Raw genomic sequence first — 27,319 nt, forward strand, 5'->3', positions numbered from 1 at the left:
TGCGCTCTCTACTGTCTTTTTAACCTTTGACTTTGAAAAACCGTTATTAGGAATGATTCAACGGTATTTTCGTCTAAGGACGAAATGTTTGCCTGGGTAAGAACATATCCAAGCACGACGCGTTTTCGAGCAATCCCAAAAAAAAACATGGTTTAGGAGGGGAAGGGGAAGGGTGGGGGGAAATGAAGGGCATGTCAACGATCCTTGGGTTGACTTATGGGGGATCTTCCTCAGGTGCCAAGTCGCTATCTCTAACCGTTTGACCACTAGAGCTGGCGACTGCCGGACGGACAAACAGCGTGATGACATTTCTCAGTCAGAAATCGTCTGAAACGTGAAGATTTGTTGAGAGAAGTGGTCTCCGGGGGGTGGAAGATGGAAATTTTGGGGGGGGGGGGTGAAAAAATCGAGGGGTTATATATACTGCTCTCTCTATGGAGTTTGAGTAGTAAAAAATTAAGAATTTTTAGGGAGCGAATAACGTGGCCGAAATAGCAAACATCACCTCACTGCATAAACGCTCAAAAACGTCTCTTTTTTGACACGAAATACGTGATTCAGCTGGGAAATTTCACTCTGAATCTAAAGAACGATTCCCTATTAACATGAACTAAAACAATGTTTAATGATGACTAATCAATTTTAATGAAAAATTTCAAAGGAAAAATATTTGCACTTCACCATAAACTACTAAATTGCCAGCAACACACGCGATTTGTCACATTTTTTGAACGAATCTTCCCACACCGAAGTTTCTATAACACAATTTTAATCCAAATTATACCCAAAATGTAACGGTTTTAGTGTTGTTACATTCTAAAAAGAATAAATATTTAAAAAAAAAGTTCATTGACTATTCGAAGAATAAAATCCATAATTTTAATAAATTTACTTGTTTGGCCGAAGTTACACTCAAAGTGGCCGAAATTTGGCACACTTACCCTATTTTGATTATAATTACTCTGAATAAAAAATAGTTTGCAAAAAATTGCATTTGGTTGCAAAAATTGATTGATTTTGGAGATCAAATGAACCACAAAATTTAATTTTCCAAATAAATTATTTGAGCAATTTTCCTGCAAAACACTGCTCAAATTTTATTTTATTTCTGTCGGCACTGTCTTTTTCCGAATCACAACACAAATCTCTTCCGGAAGAGATTTTCCTCCCAATTTCTACTATTATAATTATTGAGAAACACGCGAAAACTATTACTACTTTGCAAAATAATTCTATAGTGAATTAATATTTTGTCTGCCATTTGAAAATTCAGAGTGACACTGACACTGGAAGCCTCTGGAAAGTACTCATATTTTCACAAAATTGATCTCCTTTTTGTGAAAAAATTGGTTGGAAAATGGGTTACTAAATTTTTTGGTCAATTACATGGAGTGACGACCAACTTTTGACATACTTTTGCAAACTATTTTTCTCACAGACGTAAAGCTATCTCTCGGTTTAAGTTATAATTGTGTCTAAAACATAACTCCTTTGTAACTTCACTTTGTATAAAGAAGAATTTCAATTCAGCTTTCGTAAAATCTTCATAATCTTCGTAAATCTTCGTAAACGAAACGTCGCGTGGGAGATAATTTAATAGTGCATCGTTTTGGTTATTGATTCATAACCTATTACAACCGATTTAATTCTTTCAAGGATTCAAAGACCTTTCCAATACATTTAACCTTACTCCAATCGGTTGGGAAATACTCTCCTCAAAGCTGTTTGATACTTGACCTTGAAAAAGAGTCAGAAGAATATTTCAAGGGCGTTATCATAATGGCAGGAATGAAGTATTTCAAAAAGAAAAAAAATCGAACGTCACTTTCTCGAGGTATGTCAAGAACATGGATTCATAAAAACCCAGAAAACCTCAAGTTGCTATCTGTAACGGTTCTGTTCTCTAGCTCTAGCATTAGCTAGATTGTCCAAAGGGTAAAAATTTTGCTAGGTCAGAATTTAAAATTTAAAACGCGTCGTGCGATTTTTTTTCATTTTTGGATATGTTTTCGACATTACTCAGGCGGACATTTTGTCCATATACGAAAATACCGTTGAATCATTCCTAATAACGGTTTTCAAGGTTAAAGGTTAAAAAGACACTAGAGAGCGCATTTATTAAGCAAATGGGGTCATGTTTGGGCTCGTTGGAAAGGTCTTGGAATTTCCGACAAAACTAAACCTGTTCCAATCGGTTTTGAATCGGTAATCAACCGGTTCATAACCGATAAAAAAAATTTATCTGAAAATCAATCCTATTACTTTTAAAACTATTTTGGGGGATCGTTTGAGAGATTTATGAATCGGTTCAAATCGGTTGAGAACCGGTAAACGGTAAATGATGCGAAATGATAAAGTGTTTTTGCGGTATAGCATCTAAGTCACGAGTTCGAGCATTTCGCAAAGCCTGAGACGCTTTGCCACCCCTTGTTTTTTGATTAAATTTTTGGGACATATTCATAGAAACATCCTATGAAGTGAGAAGAGAATTACTGTAAGATTTAGAAAATATTTTTGATTAATGAAATTCCTGCGAAATTGTTAGCATTCTAAATTTTTTTAAAGTGGATGTTAATAGATTTACTGGATTACTTAAAGTCCATTGTAATTCGAACTCACACTTGCTTTTGTTATAGAATAGTATGAACATAATACATGAATGCTGTGGAGTGCAAATGATGCTTCTCATCGTGTGGTCAGTTCAGTAATAGTAGATTATGACATTTTGCGGTGATGGTATATACACATCTAATCCTTTCACAATCCTTTCCCTTCATCGATTCCCCTTCTATTTTCCCGGATAAAATGGGGAAGCTCAGTGTGTGTGCAATTAAATGCAAGTGTCTCATATGTTGCCAAACATTATCCTCTCTTCCATCTTTTTGTAGTCAGTAAACCCAGTCATCTGGAATTGGCCGGAAATGGTCCAGCACAGGCTCGTTCTACCAATGGTAAAGGACGAAGATGAAAAACCATGAACAATTTGATGTCATTTTTTTTGGTTGTTGTATTTTCTGCATGAAAAATAACTTTCCATCTATTTTATGAATAAAATTTCTAATCCGCTTTGCAGATATTTTCTTTTTGCAAAGAAGAATCTCAATAAGAACATTAGAGCAATTTTTTGTACAATAAAATTTTGTGTTTTCTCTGGGAAAAAAATCAAAGAATACAGCAGTCATTTTTATTCGTTATAAAATGTGCGAATTTTCCCAAGAAATTTTTTAATTTGATTTTTTGAATTTTATAGTTCATTTGTCTGATATGAAATTTTCGTTATTTTTATACCTTAATATTTTATGAATTCATCTCTTTGAAAATTTTATACTAAAGCCGTTCTGTTAAAAAAAAACCAATAAATTTTTCATTAGCTTTTTGGCGCATGTTTCCCACTCCTTTTATCCATTCACCTGAGTGATATTTAAAACAGCTTTCGGGTATCACTCAATTAAGGTTTTTTGAGTGTTTGTTGTAATTTTGGTTTCATATTTAATGTTGTAATTTTATTAGCTTTATTCCCTTGAAAAAAAATGTGCTCTGTATGCTCTCAATTAAACTGCAATGACCAACTGAAAGGTGGTTTATTTTATCTTCCACACAGCATCCCCACTTCCTTCGCCGATGCGATCACCAGCAAAAGCTCCACAGCCACAACGTCCCAGTGGACCATGCTGTTCTGCTCTGTATGATTTTGAGCCAGAAAATCCAGGAGAACTCGGATTCAAGGTAATTTATTACATAAAAAGACTATGCCTCAATTTATGGTATCAGACGTATTATACAAATGTTTCAAGTTAATTGGAGTTGTTTACATTGGTTTTAGGAGAGAAATATCCTTTCTAGTTATAGTCAATAATGTGCAGAGTAGAATCACGTAATGTGGATTAAACACATTGAAATGACAATATGCACTGAATATTTATGATCAACAATAACTTTCGGTCAGCAATCTGAATTAAATTATTTACTTCAAATACTATCTAAACTCTCTAAATCTTATTTTCTCATGGATTTAGGGTAAGTGTGCCAAATTCCGGCCAGCTTGCAATTCCGGCCACCTTTTTTGTTTCTCGAATTTCCGTGCATTTTTAGTTTTTACATACTCTAGAAATTATACAATGCAAAAGAATGACAAAAAATGTAGCTTCGATAAAGGAGATGACGTGAAAAGGACATTGAAAAAATTCCCTAAGGGCAAAGAACTATGAGAATTAAGGTGGCTGAAAAGGACACCAAAGCTACATATGTCCACAGTTTTATTCATTTTAAAATGTATTGAGAATGATTTTAAAGTAAATAAAGACGATAAACGGTTTACAAGGTTCCAAGCAACACTCCTTAAGAACAAGGAATAAAAAAATCAATTTTTATTAAAAATATTACATTTTAAACTTGAGACTTTAGCGCTTGCATGCAACTATGCCAAAATTTGGCACACTTACCCTATGGTTTATTTTATAAAGTATAATTTTTTATTAATTTATTTCACTTGAGCTTTTAAGAGATTGAACATGTTTTTTTTGTATAGCATTGCGAGCAAATTAAACTTGCATTATTATGATTTAGGGCAGAATCACATTGACAGTAAAATGATCACCGTATTTTGTTAATTTACGCATTTTCATTGCAATTCTTCCGGAAATTCTCGATTACCGTATTACCTTATCTCATATTCGGTGGCATTAGGTGAAAATAATATAAGAAAATTGAAGAAATAAAACGAAAATTCGATAAACGGTGAACAAAAAAAAACTGTAAGAGAAATTAATCGTACAGTTTTTCTTCGCTCACCGTTTATCAAATTTTCTTTTAATTATTCAATTTTCTTATATTATTTTCATCTAATGCCACCGAGTATGAGATAAGGTAATACGGTAATGAAAAATTTGCGTAAGAATTGCAATTAAAATGCGTAAATTAACGAAATACAGTGAGGCTACGGCGAGCATTTTATTGTCAATGTGATTGTGCCCTTAAAATTATTGAATAAAGCTCAAGAAGCGGCTCTCCTATTGACTTCACAACAAGCTCAAAAATAAGCACGCAAAATCTTTTGGCAAAGGCTGATTTAATACATTAACCAAGTCTGTTTCGCCTCAAAAAAAAAGCTGATAAGCTGAAGCTACAGGATGAGAATATTCGAATCCCGTCAAATTCACTTGGTCTGGTGAGAACTTTCTAGGGAATTCTTCCACTGTTTGGACTAACTCTCGACTGAGCCTCGAGAGAGTTAACCAAGGTTAGAAGTAAATTCCCAACTTTGCAGTCCGGCAATGAATGCATCTAGGGATGAATTTCCTCCACGGAATTTTCCTCCAGAAAAATTCTCAAAATTCTGCCCTATATGATAAAACTTCTTGAAGAGAAATCGCTGTTTCCTGGCATGTCGGGAGCCAGTTTGCCGCTTGTAATCCTTAATCAATGGGATGGCACATGCCAGAAACCAAAAAATAGATGCAATTTCTCTGGAACAAGCACGCTCGTGCTGCTAGAAGTAAAAATCAGGAACCTCTATCGCAATCTGATTTATTTAACAAAAATTCACCCTATTTATACAAAATCATTCTTACCCCACTTAAGTGCTAAGATGGTTTCCGTGAACCCATAATGAGTCATTGCGAAATTGCACATTATTTATATCGTTGACGAAAAATACCGATCAAGAAGTGAATGAAAGGGTGTCATTAACACTGAGCATAGTGACCTAATTTCAACAAGAATTTGATAATTTTTAACCTAGAAACTACTAGTTAGAATGGTACAAATATTGTTATCAAATAAGGATATAGAAAATAAGATGGTAAACGTTTAGGATCGGTTTACGTCCTAGTTCCTTTAACCCTTTAAGGACGAGACACTTCTTACGGACCGAAAATCAACAATAAAAATTAAACCGATAAATAAAATTTGTGAAACGTCTTACATCTCACCTTGGAAAGTCCAACAGAGTCTGATTCGGTGTACATTTTGCCTCTATGGACGATAAGGACAAAAATAACCCAAAAACTAAAATTATTTTTCTGACAATACCGATGAATGATAAATTTCGTTCTAATGAAAAATATTATGTATATTTATTGTAGTTTCTATTCCAAAAAGTTTTGCTTAAAAAAAATAATAAAAACAATTTATCAATGCAGTATCCTGGTGCATACTCTGACGAATTTCTGTAGATATTTTGCCGATTTTCTGTAGATTTTTTCTACATTCCAGACTTTCCAGACAGCTGTGTCTGAAAAGATGGAATATTTTTTACTGAAGTTTGCAAAAATTAATAGAGTTATTCTTGGTGATATCACAGTGTTTATATAAAGTAAAGAATTCTGCGACGCCGTGTTATAAGCAGAGAATAGTGAAGTGAAAACTTTAAGCAGAATGTCGACCTAAATTTCGTATTTTTGTATCATCCCATAAGCGATTTTTAAGAAATTAGTATTTTTGCTCGCATTTTTTTTTATTTATCTAAATGGTTTAATCGGTAATGCTTGTTAAGCAGAGAGCATACCATTTTCTTTGTAACTTCTACAGTTTTTTGATAAATCAACAATATTTTTGTCGAGACAATGGAGACTATGCAGATTTACTAGGGTGGAGTAACCACTTATCGCCACTTTTACAAAAAACTGAAATTAATTTAATTATAATTTTTTAAACCGTCATTTTTAAGTAACTTAAATTTGATACAAAGTTACTTAGATATGTTATCTATATATATATCAAACTAATAGTCCCTGAATTTAACAATGGATTACGTAAAAAAAATATTTTTATTAAAAATTCAAAAATAACCACTTCTCGCCACCTACTTGAAAAGGCCCAAACTCAATTATTTTAGACAATTTTATTAAAAAATATATTCAGCATTGCTTTTTGTCCTGATACCCTTTTTTATTACTCGTATTATATGATTTTTCTTCGATTTAGCTATAGGTGGCGAGAAGTGGGTCACTGGCGAGAAGTGGTGACACCACCCTATGCAGAAATTCTGCCGAAAATCTGCAGATTTTCGGAAGAATTTCTGCCGAAACTCTACAGATTTCCTATGCAGAAATTCTGCCGGGAATCTACAAATTTTCTCTGAATGTACTAGAATATACCGTTACAATTCAAAAAAGCTCCAAGTAAAATCGGCAGGTAGAGCAATGATTTGACGGGATATTATACCATTTCGCGCAGTGTTTTTCTGTCCCGAAAGTAATACAATCCCGTGACCCCTTGTAGTTCAAACTGACTTTTCCGTTCAATTTACCAGTAATTCAGTATGTCAATTTTGTCAATAGAAATTTCGAAAGAAATATCTTATCTTGTCTCCACCGACAATTTACAGGTCGTACGACATTTTAACTGAATGTCGACAGATATGCGTTAGAGGAAAGTGCCCATGCTTCGTCTTCGTATTAAATATTTTAATCTTCGTATTGATTAAACTTTTTCTACGCTTCTCAACAAATGTGACTCATTGCACCCAGTTTTTAAAATATATTGCGGAGTTCTGAAGCATAGGAAAAATTTAGTCATTATAAAGCTCGGAATCGTACGAAACAAGGGCACTTCCCCCTATAGATTTTTTTCATTTCACGTTTTGTTTTATTTATTTTTTCATAAATGACTTAACCAATTGCGAAACAAGTGCTATCATTTAAAAGGTCTTGAAATTCTTTACAATCTTTGTTGCAGTATGGGGTTAATGTGTAAATATTTAAAAGTTACTGTTTCTGAGTTGGATATCTGCGTGAATATGTTTGTTTCCATAATATACGATACGATCCCTAATTGCACTTTGTAGAAGATTAAAAGTGTGTTTTAAAAATGCCAATAGAAGGGCAAGACTATTAAATTAGTTATTTAATATTGGAAAAGTCATATGGGATAAAAATAAACTTGATAATTGATTTAATATTTTGCAGGAAAATGATATTATCCAGTTGATCAATCGAGTGGATGAGAATTGGTATGAGGGCAGTGTAAATGGACGAACTGGATATTTTCCTCAATCCTACGTCCAAGTTATGGTACCCTTGCCAAACTAAGAAGCTCCAGCGAGATTGAACATCCGCCAGACGGGATACTGAGTCACACAGGCGAGTAAACAGGTGAAAGGCATAAAAAAAAACATCAGTCTACCTTCTTAATTTAAGATAAAACACCTTCCGAGATGGATTTTTTTTTTCAAAAATCAATTTATAGTTTCGAGGGAAGAAAAATTCATTGCATGAACAACATTCAGGAAAAGTCTTTTAGGACTCTTTGAGTTGTTTTTTTTGTCCGGAAGACAAACAAAAAGGCAAGTGAAAAAAAAGGATAACAGAAACAAAATTCCACAAGAGATGCATGAAAATAAATATGAGAGATAAATTCTTTTTGAAGTGATTTTTCCAATTGGGAAAATCTTCACTAGTCCGAAATAAAATATTGAGGAGATAAGATATAGACAAGCACTAATAATCTTTGCGATGATTAGAAGAAGATAAAACAAAGAAATGCAAAGTATAACTAATAAATTTAAGTTAATATACGAGACATTCTTTCGTAGAAAACAAAAAGAAAAACACTCAGATTTAACTTTATTTTTTTTCTTTTTAATTATTCTTGTGTCATGAGTTTAAAGTCTCAAAGTTGTAATTTTTACTGTTGAATTAGTTAAAGTTTAATTTTTTACGCCGACTTTTATTTGTACATATATTTTTAAGAAAAGCTTATTTTGTATATAGAATGATGATGAAATGCGTTCGTAGTTTGACGGTAGAGAGAAACAAGAAAAAATATTTGACAAAAACAAATGAATGAGAATATAAGAAAAAATGGAATTGTGCCATTTAAAAACCCCTTTAGTGACGCGTTACCCCATTTAAAGTGGAATTTTTTAACTCTATACGGTTTTTATTTCCCTGGTAAGAAAGCTAATTTCTTCTAGATTTGAAAGAAACATTTAAAATTAAATTATTTTTGAATGACTATTATTCGAAAAAAAAACAAGAGAATTAGTAATTTAATTTCATATAGAAGTATTCACGTTAATAATTGCAAAAAGAAAGCGATGAAGTAAAAGGTAAATTTGTTATTGTGAAATAATATTTAGATAGGGTTTATTAATATATTGTCAGAAAAAAAGAAGAAATTGTGGAAAAAATAATAATTTATTGCATCTCACAAAGAAGAAAAGAAGAATTAAAATATTGTAAATGGAAGACGCATGATATTTTTGAGAAAATTAAAAAAAAAGAGAAAAAAATGGAATGCAATTGAAGTATAATTGAATTAACTTTTTTACAATTGCACTTCAATTGCAGGAAGATGTATTTAATTTGGTTTCGATCACTCTTTATTTTGAGCAGATTTTTCAAAATTTCTTTTAAGGACAAGCGCAGACTGAATTCGAAAACGGCATTTTCGATCATACAGTAGAGTCTCGCTATAGGCCATCGCTCTATAGTCCACAATTTATCGACCGTTGATTTCAAAACACTGATTTTAAGTTAGGTTATGTTTTTTAGTATGCGACATGCATAATTATTTTAATATTTTTGGCAAACTTTATTAAGTAGTTGTGATAATTATGATCCAGAATGAAGAGAGCAAGGACAAGTACCACAATCGCAAAGAAAGTCGAAGCTGTCGAGCAATTTCAATACTAAAAATCGTTGATAATTTTAAAAAAATTACATGGACTATAGTGCGACCCAAGTGTCAAATATGAAACCAAATATGGACTATAGCGAGACTCTACTGTAGTCCTTTTTTTCAAATTACTGGATAAAACTGGAATTTTTTAGATGCTCGAAAGCTCTTTAAAAATAAAATTGCAATAAATTTCAAGAATTCCGACGACTTATAATTCTATTTATCAACTGAAGACAAAAATGCTACAATATTCCCATTACTTGAAACTACTGGCATTACACGGGATCCCGGGATTATGCACATTTTCGGAACCGAAAAAAAATGAATAAGTTTGCCATAGAACGAATTCCGCGCGGAGTAAAAGTAGTCAGAACAAAAAGATTGAACGGTTCAAAAGAAATCAATTAATAAATGGTACTTTTAGACCTGTGTTCCCTAATGGTGTCTACACACTAAAAGCAATTTTCGTTAAAAATTGCCTTTTTTTTAAATTTGACGTTTCTGCCTACAGGATAGGAGACATTTTCTTTAAAAAACCATTTTTAAAGAAATTTCTACTAGTATGTAGAGACCATAATATTTTGTCAGAATATTCAAAAATTTTACCTTAATAAAAGAAATTAAAGTTTTCTTTTGAAAAATAAGCATAGAGTTTTCAAATTTACCGCGCCACAAAATTGTATAGGGTAAAGGCTCATAATTTTGGACAGTCTGCTTATAAGCATCGATGTTCCAAGTTTGAAGTGCGATATTTTCAATACTAATTGATTTTTTTGTTACTCTCTTTTGAGAAGGGTTGTTTAGAAACTTGGCAAGAGTTTATTGTCTTTGTTTTTACTAAAATTAATCTTAATGTGTTTAAAAATTAATTAATATGTAGAGATGAATTTGACTCGAATTTTGGACAACTTGGTTATTAATTTGGACAACTTGGCTGTAAATTTGGACAGTTAATCCGCCTCAACAGGATGCCCATTGTTCTTCATTTCATGAACCAATCTCACCAAATCCTCTTTCTGTTCATGTAAATGTAAGGGAAACGTAGAATGCCACAAGAAGCCCGGAAACTTTTCATATCATTCATTAAAGTGAGTTGACTTCGGCACTCCAAGTACGCTAGGATTTGTACATTTCCTGGCCTTTCCGGGAGCCTTTTAAGGATTTTCTCACTACATCTCTTTCATAGAGATGATGCTCCTTTGTTTCTCCAGGCATTTGTCCAACCTAGTCATCACAATAACTAAAACTTCACGAAATTTTGTGAGAAAAACACCTGTCCAAAATAAGGAGTATCACCTCACTGGTGAATGTCTTAGAAAATTTCCCATTTTTCACACGAAAAATCTAATTCACAAGGCAAATCTCACTTCAGGACAAATGTACAAATCACCACTAACGTGAATCAACACAATATTCAATGAATATTCAATAATATCACTCAAAAAAAGCGAAGAAACATTGTTAGTACTTCATCACAGCTAAATAAGATTGAAGTAAACACGAAGTTCTGTCATATTTCTCGTAAGCAATTGCTCACACTGAATTGTCAACAAAGCAATTTTAACTCAAATCATATTCAAAATTTAACGTATTTAGTGTTAAAATCTTCCAAAAATAACAAATATTTAGATGGAATTTATTATTCATCAAATATTGGAATAAAAATCCATAATTTCAATCAATTTATTTATAGTGTCCAATTTTATCCTCAAAGTGTCCAAAATAAGAAACTGGTCAAAATTATGAGCCTTTCCCCTAAGTCAATTTTATAATTTTTTAATAAAAAATATCAACATCTTGGGAAATAATCGAGATCCTGCAAAAAAATATATATCCCAATTTAGGCCCTTGACACACTTACGACTTAAGCCGAGAGACGGCTTAGTGAAAAATGATAGAATTGTGGTTTAACCATTATTTCCAATATAATTACACTAAGCTGCCTCTCGGCTTATCCTCAGGTCTGGCAAGGCCCTTAGTCATGTTTGAGCTCGTTGGAAAGGTTTTGGAATTCTTGATAAGTCTAAAACGATTCCAATCGGTAATGAAACGGTTCATAACCGATAACAAATTTTTGTCCGAAACTAGAAGTAAGAGTTTGAGAAGAAAAAAAGGAAGACCGCCTGTGGGCGGTTTTATCCGTTCAAGGGTAAAATTTTCAAAAATTATCGATTTTTTATTTAATTGTTTTGGTTCTGGTAAAATATATTATTGTTTTGCAATATATTAATCATGGAAAACAATTGAGATTACAGGAAGACTGTTCAGAATGAGTAAAATGGTCGATTTCTTCGAATTAAGCGAAATTGATAAAGAAGCAGACTTCAAAAGTGATGATAAGTTTCCTAATTCGTCCTTTAATGCCCCAGATCGTGAAATAAAACCAGAAGATGAGCAATGTATTTCAAAGGACTTTCAAATTACACAAGAAGCTGACGTTTTCATACCTAGCCTGCGACCTATTAGTTTAAAATCACTCTCATTGAAACACCTTGAGCTTCATTAACGTCTAATTATAAAAATTATAAACGTTTTTTTCCTAAAAATTATCATTCCTTGGATAATCATACAACATTCATCCATAAAAAAACGTTTAAAATTAATTTATTTTACTATTTGTTCACTATTTTTCAATTAAAATATTTCAGTCTTTTTATGCCTTAAACGGATATGACCGCCTGGAAGCGGTCTTTACCTTTTCTCACCTAGCGCCCAAACAGATAGAGATAATGAAGAATGGATGGTATTTTTGAGTTCAGTGAACCATTAATTACCCTAGACAAAATTATTTAACTACTTTTTTTGGATATTAAAGAAAACACCGTTAGAGGGTTAACTGTTATTTTCACTCTATTCTTATGAATCCTGTGAATATATTCAGAAAAGTCAAACTAACATTCCTGCCCTGTAAGCATTAACAGTCCGCTTGTCCTTATTATACTTTTTTTTATTCTAAAAATCCAGATCTTTCAAACAATTTTCTATGAAAAAGACTTGCGATTTGACAATTGACTAAGCAAATTGCAAATCTTATTTATAGTTAAATGCAAGGAAAAGTTATAATTTGAAAAAAAAAACTTATAAAATTTGTATAATAAATATAATATATACCTAAAGCAATTATTTTACTCATGAAAAAGAGAGATTTATTTCTTTTTTTTACCCAATATCAATTGAAACAATAATTTTTGTTTGAGAAGAAAATATTAAATTGAAAGAATAATGTTCCCTCCCTCCGTTTATTAAATAGAAAAAGCAAAAGCAAATAACCTATCGCTAAAATTTTCGATATATAGCTTACACCATTTAAAGAAAAAAAAACACAATCTCTTTAAATATTTTGAAAATCATAAAAATGTTATTTAATGAATTTTCTTAAAGAAACCATTGACAAACATGGATGAATATAAATTTTGTGAAAAAAAATATCGGAAAATCTATTGATACAAAAAAATATATTCTTAAACACGCGCTATTCTACATTTATCTCTTATTAAAAAAAAAGAATTAAACATGAGAAAAAAAGGCAAAAAATTATTATATAGATGTTGTATTTGATGACTTAAAGTTATTGAAAAAAAAAATTAAAGAAAAAAATATGAGAAATGATGAAAACTCTTTGAAAAAAAAACGTATGAATTTGCTATTTATCATGAGATTAAAAACAAACAAAAAAACTATGGATTAAAAATCTTCTAAGTGGTTTAACTATTGTGTAAACATGCTGACTAAAAAAACTAAATAGCTGCGAGAGTGTCAATTATGTTATTGATAGTGATTTTGATGTGAAAAAATGTGGTTTCTTATTTTCGTGCAAGAACAAAGAGAAAATTCACTATTTTTCATAATCTTTTCACTATCGAATTGCTCTAATTGATGGACCCAACAAGAATGAGAGAGTGAGAAGGTAACAAAATTGCGGAAAAAAATAAAGCAAAACAAGAACAGAAAAGATTCGAATGAAAAAAAAACAACAACAAAATGACAATACCTAGAATTAATTTTAAAATTTAATGATGATTAAAAGTGAAAAAAAGAAAACAAAAATTACTTATAATGAAAGTTAATGAATTACATTTTAATGAGATAACAAACAAAAAGAAATTTTAAAAAAAGAAACATTTACTGAGATAACAAAAAAAAAACAAGCTATAATGTATTCCTCGCTCTCCCCTTTATCCAATTTTTATTTTCCATTTTATTAATTAACAAAAAGAGTGAGAGTGAGAAAGAGTCAAGTGCAAGAACCTATTAAAAGAAAACATATATAAAAATCACCTTAAATATTGCCATTTTTAACACTTTAAATGTGTTTCTTCGTTGAGGAGAAGAGATTATTAAGAAAATAGCTCATCAGATTCTATAAAAAAAAACTATATGAAAAAACAGTAAGGTATTGTAAAAAAAAAGAAACTAATAATTATTGTTGCAACCAAAAAAAAACAAGAAAATCTGCATGTGTCCATGTGAAATATAAAAAAAAATGTTTAATAATATTATACCAAAAAAGAAATTCCTCTCCCTATAATTAAAAAAAAAAAAACAAAACACAGAATATTGTTAGAAAAGAAAAACGTTTACTACTTTGCAGATATTCAGATTTCTTCTTTTTTGTCGTATCTAAATCTCTTTGCAAATTTTATGTCTGAATTTATCATCTTTTTGTGTTTTTTTTTTTAACTCTCAAAAACTTCTCCCAAATAAACCCTCTCAAATTGAATGGTATGAAGAAGAAAAAAATGTAATGCTGAACAATAGTCTGATGTCGAAATTGAGAAAGCAAATATGTTGAATTTGATGCGTTTTGATGATGATACAAAATACTGTAACTTCTATTAATTAGTTGACTTTATTGAAAAATCTACATGTAAAGAGAGTAATTATAAGATATGAAAAAATGTAATACTGAAGTTTTTTTCTCTTTTCTTGGAATAATCGACAAGTTTGATAGGAAATTACAAATTTCGGATCAAAAAGCAGCATTTTCACAGAATTATCCAAATACCATTCACATTGTTTTAACGGTTTTAACTCTCTATCGCTTTTGAGTCACTCAAGAGTAGCATTACGAAAAACGCATTTACTGAGTTAATAAACGTTTTATTTATTTAAAATTACTTTAGTACCCTCAGTCATATTCTTACCGTGCTATATCACACTGGGATTTTTTCAATTTGTAAATTCAATTTAATTTTCAGATGAATTTATGCATTATTTTGCATTAAAAATCATTTGAATTGATAGATTTTCGTTTATTTATTGATACAAACTAATACTTAGCCCACCAAAACATGTTTTAAATATGCTAAAATAGCATAAATGCGGTGGCTCAAATTAGTTTCAACTCAGCAAATTAAAATGTTAAAATTGCTCAACAATTCCAATTTTAGGCGTTATAGGCACCCTCATTTTCGTTGTTTCTTTCTGCAAATGAGGTACAACTATGTGAAGTAGTTCCTCAAATTCTTCAGTAGTCATACGAAGAAAATTGTTGTGTCCAAAAAAATCACAAGTTGCGATATCATCATACAGTAGGGGAGACTGGGGCAAAATTTGTCAAAACGAAAATTTCAATATTCACTATTTCCTAAAATAAAAGAGACCGAGGTTTGAAATTTTTATTATAGATAGCCTTCATGAACCTTCTTAAACTTACAAAGTTCCAAGGGACTCGAGGAAGGATTATGTAAAATAAAAAATAATGAAATTTTGAGCTCTATTTTTAGAATATCTGGCTTACAGAAAATATCAATAGTGATTAGCTCAATTTAAGCACATTTCTCGTTAAGATAGAGAAAAATTATCTTCGACAAAGTTGTAGAGGAATAATTTTCCTATAAAAGTATGTCAATTTGATATTTTTTACGTTTGCGAGAGTAAAACGTCACAAATTATCCGAAGACTGACAAAATTTGCCCCAGTAATTTTGAGAATCTCCACAAAATCGACTTTTAGAAAATGATTCGAAAATCTCATTTCCTTCGAGATAGAGGAAAATAGTCTTCTGCAATGTTGTAGAGCAGTAAATTTCCTATAAGAATATGTTCATTATAAAACGTTTAAGTTTTCTCTCAGCTCGTGAAAGAATTAAATAAGCGTTTTGACAAGTTTTGCCCCAGTCTCCCCTAGGTGTCAAAAGTTTGTTGTCTCATGTATATTCGAGAAATCGGTGCAAAAAACGATAGAAAAAAAATTATTTTTTAATTTTATTCTTTTTGCAAATTAGTTGCCTATAATCCTTAGATTTTGTTTATGTATTTCGGAAAAATTATTTAATTTTATTTCATATAAAAAATTATTGTTTTCCAAAAGTTAATCTTTTTTGAAAAATCAAAAGTTTCTTGCCTCATTTGAAAAGTTACTCAAAATGGTCAAAAACATGCAACTAACTTAAAATTAACCGGCTATATTTTGAGTTTATGTCATTTAATAGGCCAATGGTGGATTTGGACATTTCTAAAGTTATCTATGGTAAATACATGTGTAAGAGTAATGATAAATAACAAGAAATAATCTGTTTTTCGATAATTCATAATTTAGTTTAAAATGGCAAGTTAAAAGGAGTTAAAGGGTATGAAATCGTCCAGAGAAAGTGCCGGAATGAATCTGCGTTATTAGTTGCTAGATTTTATGGAAAATCACGAAAGATTATACATAAAATATCCAAATATTATATTAATGAGTTACGAGTACATCTGAAAAACGCTACTGGAAGACCTAGGTTATCGACTCAGAGGGTTGATAACAGCATTGTAAGTATCACTGATAGTGACCCAATGATGTCTGCTTCATAAATTGAAAGACAGTTGGTTACTGAAGGGACACAGGTCCTTACTGTTGCAAAAACAAGCCCATATTGAAAGAAAATGGTAAGAATGTTTGGGTGGCTCGCATTATTCCATTGGTAAACAAGATCAATCTGAATAAAAGGTTGTAGTTTTACTTGAAACATGTTAAACAAGTAAAACAACAACCATTTATCCAGATAAGACTAGCTAACCAATGGAATATTGGGAATATATTGCTTCTCTCCCAAATATTCTGACCATTATTGTCAGTTGATTTTTATAACAGTAGGGACCTGTGTCCTTTCAGTAACCAACTAACTGCGAATTTTTGAAGCAGACATCATAGAGTCACTATCAGTTATACTTATAATGCTGTTATCGACCTTCTGAGTCGAAACCTTGCAAAACGAAAAATTCGAAAAAGTAATTTTTTCTATCATTTTTTGCACCTAGTTTCCCGATCATACGTGAAGCAACAAACTTTTGACACCTACTGTACATCTTTTCAATGAATCCGTGGGCAGATCTCTTTTGGATCCATTTTCTCGCCCACAATCTCTTCCTTTTACCTTGTGAAACATTTTTATTGAACATGTATCCTACATAAAGTAGGAAAATTTCTTCCTCATCACTGGACTTACTCATTTTTCTAATAATCTAACAAAATCACAAATGAGAAAATAAAACAACTAGCAATCTACGTGGCTTTTTTGAATTTAGCAAATTTCTCGCAAAAATGTGTCGTGGCTATGAAAAATTTCAAGTGGTTCTAGCAATTTTAATGCTCAATTTACTGAATTCAATTTAAAATTAAATTGTGAAAAATTGGAAAAATCCTAGTGTAATAGCACCGTTACTAACATTATTTTGAAGGTTTAAATTCATTCTACATTCTCTCTCTCGACGTCGAGAAGAGAGGTCGCCCAGGAGAGCGGGCTGTGCTCCCCGGCCAGAGGAGCGGTCTCTGGATCTGGACTCCTGACCTCTTGGGAGGGGTTCTACTTTCAATTTTAAACGTTTTAGTGATCTAAAATCAAGTGTATTGTGAAAATCTAGAAAAAAGTGAGAATAAATTCGAGTCTCACCAGGGTCGCTAAATTTTACAGCCTTTGGGGGTACGGGGACGGGGTTGAAGAAGATGTGTATATCTCAGTCCCTCGCATTTGGGAACCAGAAGCATTTAAAGCATTTAAAAGAAAGCATTTACTAGTATTGAAAGACGATGAGTCTTTTACAGTATAATTTTGCGTATAATTTAAATTCAAATTATGTAAAGAAAATCTATAGATTTTCTTTCATTTTTTCTATAGAAAAAAAGTGAGAACAAACTCGAGTTTATCAGGGACGCTAAATTTTACCGCTGTTTTAACGGTACGTGGCGCCATGATTGAAAAGGGTTTACCCCATTTCCCTGAAGTTAGGAATATCTTTCAAAACGGAACTTACCTGTATTTGCCTACTATTGGGAGTTTTTAAAAGTATTTCGTATAAACATCTAGCGCAGGGAAATTGCTGAAAAAATGACCTCAAAATATTTTGCATATATTGCGGCGTTTTTCTAACTTATTCGATCTTCTTCACACGTGCAAAATGCAAACTTCACACGTGTCGAATTAAATTTGTCTATAAATCACCACTAAACCATCTTGAAGTTGAAAATTGTTCAAGAAGAGAGTTTCAAAAAATCATTAACCATTTAATTAAATAATTGAACAAATCGGGTGAAAATTAGGCCTCTGACCTTAAATAATTCAAGATGGCGAATTAACCGGTGAAAGGTGTCTAGTCTATGGACGAAATGTTCAGCTCGACTAACTACAAAACATAGGGTAACGTGTGGTATTTCGGGACACTTTTTAGCACTTTCAAGTTTCATACAGATTAGCGACTTCTCAAATTATTTTTTTTTCTTTGTTAATACAAATATTTATGTTTCTTATGCTATCCAGAATAAGATTCTGATCGAAAACTGTTGAAAAATGCATCAGTATAATATTTTGGGACAGACAAAAGTCGCTTTTCTGACATATATGAGACTACAGTGCCTCTGGTGTCAGTTGCACGAACTCCATCTGTGCAAAGGATTATCGGGCATGTAAAGGAGAACAAATGTTCCCATATTAAGAAATAAATCGGTTCAGCAGAATCGGAGATATAGGTAACCAAGAATCGAAAAACGGCAAAAACGGTTTTGCCTAGATTCCAGGCGCAAAAACAAAATCATAAGTATTCACGTAAATCATTTGATCCTATGGATCCTAGCAATATAAAAAAATAGAATGAGAACCCAGGGACAAAATCACCGTTACACAGTGTTATTTAGTGTTCGCAGGATAGCCAAATATGATACTTACGTTTTTCTTTGTAAACTGTGATCCAAAGTTTTCATTGCATTTACGAAGAACAGGGGAAGTCTTTCATGCTTCGCACATACAAGGAATTCCGCTTTGAAATAATTTTTCGGGACCGAAAAATAGCCCGCGAATTCACTCCAGTGACACAGAAAAGATTGCATATCCACAGGAGAGGGCTTTGGAATAAGTTACGGAAACGCCGTGATGTATGCAAATCCTTTCCGGCGCCAAATTTTCAGTATATTCAAACTCACCGCATTAAAAATATTTGCATACATTTAGGGGTAAAAAATTATTTTATAAATGAGCTCCCAATAGTAGGCAATTCATATCAAATTCTTTCAATTCGTTTTCACTTAAGCCGAAACTCTGTACTCTGACCACGAATATTTCAAATTTTTTCCATATCCTTTTAATTAATCTGGCTTATTTATCTTAATATATTTTAATGTACAGCTAGCTAGAATATAGGATAAAATATGAAGTGTTCGAAGCCAGATTCTCTGTGAAGCCTGAAAGACTTTCCCAAAGTACTTTTCTTGTTGGAAACTTAGAAAGAAAATTCAAGAATTAAAATTACATTCAATTCATTTTATTGTAACAAATCATAAGTTTCTGTTTTGAACACATTTTGATCAATTTGATCATTTTTATTAACAATTTTCTTTTTGGGCTTGCTAATTAATTGCTTAAATTAAATTATTTTCTACAGAAAAAAAATTGTTTATCTCCTAGAAAGGTGTTTTTGTTTTTTTCATCGCTTTTTTTTTGCTAATGTCTCTCTGAATGAAATTAATGGGATTTTGAGATTCTATTGGGATTTTCTTTTATTGTCTCTTTTGTTTTTTATTAAATAATTTACAGAAAAAAAGTAACAAAATAAAAATAATACAGATTGCAATACAAAACTGTTTTGAGGATTTTGTTGTTGTCTGTGAGTTGTCTGGTGTTTTCTGCATTGTTTTTCTTTTTTTTTATTTGTTTCACCGGCTTTTGCGGGCACTTTTGTGCTTTGAGTCATGTTTCTTTTCTTTTGTTTAATTTTCTGAAGTATATATTTTAATTTAAATTTGAGGAATTTTGGTGCTTCTTCGCTCAACTGGAAAAACGATTGAGGATTTTTTTGGTGGGGGAGAGGGAGAAGGAGGAGGAAGAGTTTCTAATTAGAAGAAAACAAGAAAGAAAACTATTCAATTCGGTGGAATTTTTTCTATCAGTTTATCCTTCACATTCATTTTCTCTTTTTTTTCATTTGCTGTGGTTTCTTTTTTTTTCATCTGAGTAATTTTCCTTCTTTTTACAATTACAAAAAAAAAACATTATTCAAAATCTGGTCCTTTTGTTGATTGTCGGTTTAAAAAAAAATGATTAGCTGGTTAAATAAATAAATTTGTGGATTTTCGTCATTTTTTTTTTACTTCATTTTCATTTTAAGTAGAATTATACTAAAAAGTTTCTAGCTAAAGAGAAAAAAAATATTACAAATAATTTCACTTAACTTAATTCTTTTTACACATTAATTATTTACATTGTTATTTACAAAAAAAAATCTATACACATTTTTGCTTTCATCTCCGTCAAAATATCTCGTTTTATTTCACGACGGATAAATTCTTTATTTTGTTAATATTTTGTGCTTGGTTTTTTTTTTTATAGAAGAAAGGAAAATTCTTTCTCCAAAGATTTCAACGCATTGGTGTTACTGTGAGTGGTTTTTTTTTCGTGTATTTTTTCCTTTTAGCGAGTTTGTCATTTAAATATTAACGTTAGATCGTGGTACAAAAAAAAAAGAATAATTAAAAAAATGGGTTTTTCTTGCAAAGTATTGGAATGATGAGATATTTTATTTGTACATTTTCTTTGTTGCTATTTTTGTGTGTCAGCTATTTCTTTTCTTTCTTTTTTTCTCACACTTAATATTTATTTCTTTCGAAATTTTGGGAGATTTTTCTTTTATTTTTTTTTAAATTTATTATCTCAAAATTTTCATGTGGTAAAAGCTCAATTTTTTTCACCTTTGCTTTTCTATTACATTCACTGTGAAAATCCATGAGTTGCATCGTCAATTGCTTCAGAATGATGATGGGGGACTAAGAATGTTTCAATTTCTGCAAATTTCTACTTTTCCACTTTAAGAAATAACTCAGAATCATTTCATTCTTTTTTTTTCAATTTAATTGTCATCCAATGCCATTCAATTAAAAGTAATTGGTCGAAGAGCATCATAGCCACTAACTACGCAGAAGGAGTCGATATAATAAAGCATTATCCACATGTAATTAAATATTTAATCCCATTAAATATTTGAGTGATATCACATTCTCTGATTGGCTAAATTTTTGACAGCTTTCAAGATCTAGCCAATCAAAAAAAGCGATTTCACTAAAATATTTGATGACATAAAATACTCAATCACGTTCAGATAATACAAAGGAAATGTGAAAAAGGAAGTTTTTTTGAACCAAAATAAGAGAAAAGGGAACTTTTACAAGCTTTAAAAAAAACGGTAAGAAATTCCAAAGAACCAAAGAAAGCTATTTCAGAAAACTACTACAAAAAATTGTATACTAACTTTAATAAAGAAAGCTCTTTTATTTTTTTTACGATCCCTTATTATTTTTTGTGTAAATATATAAAAAGCTTTATTGATTAATAGTCTTTTCATTCCGAAAAAAGTTGTACGTTTTCTAGTACATTCCCATCAAATAATTTCGTCAGATATCTTTAAGATTTCTGCAGAAAATATCTACACCTCTGCCGAAAATCTGCCGAGAAATCTGTGGATATTCCTACGAATAAGTTGGGCTTGGGACGAACTTCTGTAGATATTTTGCCAATTTTCTGTAGATTTTCCTAAATTCCAGGCTTTCCAGACAGCTGTGTCAGAAAAGATGGAATATTTTTCACTGAAGTTTGCAAAATTCAATAGATTGATTCTTGGTGATATCACAGTGTTTATATAAAGTAAAGAATTCTGCGACGCCGTGTTCTAAGTAGAGAATAGTGAAATGATATCTTTAAACACAGTGTCGACCTAAATTTCGTGTTTTTGTTTCATTCCATGGACGATTTTTAAGAAACTAGTATTCTTGCTCGCATCTTTTTACTCGTCTAAAATGTTTAATCGGTAATGCTTGTTAAGCAGAGCATACCATTTTTTTTTGTAACTTCTACAGTTTCTTGATAAATCAACAATATGTTTGTTGAGACAATGGAGACTATGCAGATTTCTTATGCAAAAATTCTGACGAGAATCTGCAGATTTTCGGAAGAATATCTGCCGAAAATATACAGATTTTCAGGCAGAAATTCTGCCGAAAATCTACAGAATTTCTCTAAATGTACTAGAATATGACGTTACAATTCAAGAAACCTCCGAGTAAAATCGGCAGGTAGAGCAATGATTTGACGGGTTTTCCATGAAAAATGTACGACTGTTTTCAGAACAGAAGAAGTACCCGTCAAATCATTATTCTACCTGCCGATTTTACTCTGAGGTTTTTTGAATTTTAACGGTATATTCCAGTGTATTCAGAGAAAATCTGTAGATTTTCTGCTGAATTTCTGCTAGAAAATCTGTAGATTTTCGGCAGAATTTCTGCAGAAAATCTACAGATTTTCGGTAGAATTTCTGCCGAGAAAATCGGCATAGTGTCCATTACTTCACAAAAATATTGTTGATTTATGTAGAAACTGTAGGAGTTATAAAGAAAATGGTATGCTCTGCTTAACAAGCATTACCGATTAAACATTTTAAATAAGTAAAAAGATGCGAGCAAAAATACTAATTTTTTAAAAATCGCCCATGGAATGATACAAAAACACGAAATTTAGGTCGATACTCTGCTTAAAGTTTTCACTTCACTTTTCTCTACTTGTAACACGGCGTCGCAGAATTCTTTATTTTATATAAACACCGTGATATCACAAAAAATAACTCTATTGAATTTTGCAAACTTCAGTGAAAAATTTTTCCATCTCTTCTGACACATCTTGTCTGGAAAGTCTGGAATGTAGAAAAAATCAACAGAAAATCGGCAGAATATCTACAGAAATTCGTCAGAAAATCTGCCGAAATATTCTGACGAATTTTGTCCCAAGCCCAAATAAAATTCGTAAGAATATCTACAGAATTATCTGCAGATATTCTGTAGAGGTGTAGATTTTCTCTACAGAAATCTTAAAGATATCTGCAGATATTATTTGACGGGTACTTTCTAACTTTGGATCGTACAAACTTTTGTTTTATCGTAATATCGATCAACTTATCGACTTTTATCGAACGAATAGAAAACATAACAATAAATTTCTTTCGGAGATGTTCGCGGAAATTGTTTATAATCACTAATCAATGCCCTGATTCCCACGAAATTTATTGAGGCACCTATAACGCATGGTTGATCGACTTTAGATTAGAATGTCGATCAAATTGACAACTGGTGTCAAATGAAAAAAAAAACGCAAATACCCAGCAACGATAGAGTTCCCTATTCGACATTCCGCGACGGTGGCGGCCTCTCAAATGTTCAGAAAGTGGTGGCCATCAAAGAGAACTATTGCTTCAACCGCGTTCGCTTTTTCCCAGCCCGTAAGGATTTACATTGGACCGAACGGTGTTCAAACAGGGAACTTTCGTTGCTGGGTATTAACTCTTTTCGGCATTGTTTGCAATAATTGCTCCGGCACACCTTTTCGATCAGGAAAATTTCATGAAATCGAAATTCACATTTGATTCTGAAAAACCCCATTCTTAAAAATTTTATTTATTTTTTCCTGTTTATCAGTATCATTGAGTACTATATTCCTTGAAAAATTTAACTTTTAATGTTGAGTTTAACAGGTTTCATTTGATTTTGGAAATGCAGTGAAATTTTGAATATGTTTACCAAAAGTTAAACGCAAAAGTGCAAGCTCTCATTTTCAAAGAATGTAGTACTCAATGTTGACCAACAGTAAAAATCAAAATTTCGAAGAATAGTATTTTGATTAAGATTATTTTGAAAACATACACAGCTTAAGCATGAAATGGTTAAGATTGTACTGAAAACATGCACAGTGGTTAGATTTCTTAAAACAAATTATGCTCGTCAAAACCGGTACAGTCGAGCACAGCTCAAGAATAAAATGATTAAAATTGAGCATAAATCCTGCATAGCTCAAACAAAATTGTATCTAAATTTTTAACAGTTTTCTTAATCTGTATCGTTTTATGTTTAACAGCTGTGCGCGTTTTCAGCACAATATAAACCGTTTTATGTTACAGCTATGCAGATTTTATGCACACTATCTGAGAAGTACGAGTTTTATGCACAATCTGAACCATCTTATACTAGAGCTGTGCGAATTTTCAGCACAATTTTAATTTATTATTTTTAAGTATTTTTTTTTTAATTTCAACTCGAAATCTTGAAAGAATATAAAGACAAAATACGTTTTAGGGGAATTCTGTAACAATATGACAATATCATATGATAAATTTTCGTGATAATTCGGTTGCAGTATAACATTAAAGCCTAGTAAACAGATTGTCCATTGGAAAGAGCTCTATGGAATTCTTAGAAAGTGATACGAATAGGATTTTCGATTAGTTCTTCCGAATTTACCCCATAAAAAATCTTAAAATTCGTCATGACATTGTCATACTATTACAGAATTCCCCTACTGGGCAGCAATCAATACAAACAAACCTTCTTTCTTTATGCTTATGATCAAAATTAATCAAAAATTTTAGATATGGCAGATCGAAGAATTCTGCCATGCAAAATATGTATCTTGTTTTTTTTAAGGTTAGGCTTGACACGACCTTATGCCCTAGACACACTAACGACTTAAGCTGAGAGACAACTTAGTGGAAAATGATGGAAATATAGTTTAACCATTATTTCTAATAAAATTACGCTAAGCCCTCTCTCGGCTGATCCTCAAGTCTGTCAAGGCCCTTAGATATCCGAAGTAATTTGCCGATCAAATAAGAGAAATAGGATGAATTCGGCAGTGAAAAAGAGCTTTCTTGTTAAAGGTTAAATCAAGTATAACCTTACTTTTCGAAATCAAAACAAGACATTATGCACAATTACTCACATAACTTTACGATATCCGGATGCTAACTGTCAAACACAAGACAAATTCAAAAAATACATCAGTTAGAATAGCTTGTCGAGGTTATGTTTACCATAACCTCACAATGACTGAAAACTAACTTATCATGCATAGTTTAGAAGTTTGAGGTTATACTCAATCTAATCAAGAAATAAACTCTGAATTCTTCCAAAAGAATAAAAATTATAGGTAAAAATGACTTTAGAAGGGAATATTTATTATAATCTCTAAAGAATATTTAAATTGACATTTTATTTTTTAGGTTAAGATTTGACGTTTTTTTCTTGATACTTTGGAATGAAAATATCTTTTAATATTCACTAGAAAAGTAATCCATTTCTTTATAAGTAATTTATTTTTCAAATAGCTAGAAGAAGAAAAGTTTTAGAGCTTACGGCACTTCAATTTTTTTGGTTAATTTCAACATAACCTCAAATTTAAAAAATAACCTATATAGGATAGAAGCAAAGGTACAGCCAAGGGATTTGAAAATGTTTCCCAAAAATGATTCTGAGCTATCTTCTTCAATGTGGATAAACTAGAAATGTAAACACACAGATAAAAACCTACCCTTCCTTCAGCATTCCGGTGCAATTGATCGGGCGGGGAGTGCACTGGCCTTATTGGTGCCCATTTTGCTGGGAATTGGGGCACGCTCATGAGTTGCGACCACTGGTGGCTGGTGTGAGGTTGATGCTGAGCAGGAGATTGTTGTGATGCCCAGACAAATGCCGCACCAGTTCTTGCAGCGTCTCGAACCACATGGTGCAGAAGCAGCAATTGTACCTGCCTCCGCTCTCAGGTGTATTTATCACATTCCTATGCACAGAGCACAGATGCTTGAGCAGGTGAGCTTTTTGCTTGAACATGGCCACACACAGCCGGCACGCGAATGGCTTTTCGCCCGTGTGAACGCGCAGGTGAGTCTTGAGGTTCCACGACATGCCGAACTGCTTCCCACAGTACTCGCATCGGTACTCACGCACGGGCGCCGACAGGCCACCCGATGCTCCGGCTCGTGTGCCCCCAGACGCCCCGCCGGCGTCCATTGGGCTGCCTCGATCGCTGTTGAGGGAGCTGGGATTGGGCGGGGGCACCGACAGACCCGGTGCCCCCGGTAAACCCGCCAGCGCAGACGAATGCGGAGGCCACGGGTACACGAAGGAGGGCGCCACGGCCAACGGACCGTCCGCACTCGGTGGTCGCCGGCGGCTGGAATTGTTATTGTGCTGATGGTGGTTGTTGTGCAGCAAGAGATCGGTGGGTTGAGATGTCGGCGACAGAGGTGGGCGTTCTCCTGCAGAACAAACAATTAGGGCTCTCTTGGTAAACAATGGACAAATTTAACTTAAAAAAAACTCTGAGTTAAGCATAAGTGGTAGAGCACTCGGTCTATAATGCAAGTGTCTCGGTTTCGAATCCCCTTTAGGTCACCAGGATTTTTTCTAGCGTTAAAGGTGTTCGGATTGCATCCAGTGAGCTTCACTGCACTTGATTCTACGGGGCATGGGACTGACAACCTCATCCCGTACAAGAAAAAATAATAATGCATGTCTAGAAATCCCTTTGCGGGAAGGCCTTGTTCCTTCATGGAATGTTGTGCCAGCATTATTATTATTATTAAGCATAAGAAGAGATTGGTCTATTTCTTTAGCGTAATTCATAATTATTAATGAAAGGAATTTTTCATCGTTTTGTCGGAGAGGTTCCCAGCAACGCTAAGACGGCAGTGATCGTAAGAAAGGAAATTCACTTCTTAATGATATTGTGAATGCTTTATATGAAAAAAAAAACACTATGCAATACGATTTTTGGCATACGGATCTCACATGGTACGTTTGATAGAGCCAAGCCTCCTGATTAAAAATCTGTTCTTGATTTTGGTAATAAACGTCACAGGGTAAGTGTGCCAAATTCCGGCCAGCTTGCAATTTCGGACATATTTTTTGATCCTCGAATTTCCATGAATTTTTAGTTTTTGGATACTCTTGAGATTGTACAATGCAAAAAAATAACAATAAATGTCGCTTCGACGAGCAAGATAATCTGAAAAAGACATTGAAAGAATTCTGGAAGAGCAAGGAACTATGAGAATAAAGGTGGCCGAAATTGGCCACCAAAGCAATATCTACATTTTTATTCATTTTAAAATGTATTAAGAATGATTTTAGAGAAAATAAAAATGATAAACTGTCTGCAAGGTTCCAAGCAATCACTCCTTATAAAAGAGGAACAAATATATTCAATTTATATTAAAAATATTACATTTCAAACGTGAGACTTTGTCGCTTGCATGCAACTATGCCGAAATTTGGCACACTTACCCTAATCATTTTTTAATTAATTTATTTTTTCTTTTTTTCTAGTGTTGTCTCGACTTTATTATAGTTAGCTTGCCTATTGGTTCGTAAGCTTTTTGGTTATTTTTCACATTTTTTTTTTTTTCTGAAAACGAGA

The 27,319-nt window shown here is 32.3% G+C and overlaps 2 protein-coding genes across 18 annotated transcripts in view; one reads left to right on the top strand and one right to left on the bottom strand.

Annotated features, from left to right (window-relative positions):
• Positions 1 to 13,721, top strand: part of LOC129803572 (endophilin-A) — a 65,554-nt gene extending 51,833 nt beyond the window's left edge. For 6 of the 10 annotated variants that reach the window (XM_055850243.1, XM_055850249.1, XM_055850244.1 and 3 more), the window contains 2 exons: positions 3,602 to 3,726; positions 7,908 to 13,721. In XM_055850243.1, coding sequence (XP_055706218.1) covers positions 3,602 to 3,726; positions 7,908 to 8,030 — 248 coding nt within the window. In that variant the 3' untranslated portion in view covers positions 8,031 to 13,721. Of the gene's footprint in view, positions 1 to 2,888; positions 2,952 to 3,601; positions 3,727 to 7,907 lie in introns of all 10 variants that reach the window. The other 4 variants (XM_055850246.1, XM_055850247.1, XM_055850248.1 and 1 more) reach the window with 1 other exon arrangement.
• Positions 13,722 to 19,724: 6,003 nt separating this feature from the next.
• Positions 19,725 to 27,319, bottom strand: part of LOC129803564 (transcription factor Ken 1) — a 62,674-nt gene continuing 55,079 nt past the window's right edge. For 7 of the 8 annotated variants that reach the window (XM_055850228.1, XM_055850227.1, XM_055850229.1 and 4 more), the window contains one exon: positions 19,725 to 26,159. In XM_055850228.1, coding sequence (XP_055706203.1) covers positions 25,519 to 26,159 — 641 coding nt within the window. In that variant the 3' untranslated portion in view covers positions 19,725 to 25,518. The remainder of the gene's footprint in view (positions 26,160 to 27,319) is intronic. The other variant, XR_008751869.1, reaches the window with a different exon arrangement.

This window comes from Phlebotomus papatasi, chromosome 2 (assembly GCF_024763615.1).
Source record: "Phlebotomus papatasi isolate M1 chromosome 2, Ppap_2.1, whole genome shotgun sequence".
Taxonomy (NCBI): Eukaryota; Metazoa; Arthropoda; class Insecta; order Diptera; family Psychodidae; genus Phlebotomus; species Phlebotomus papatasi.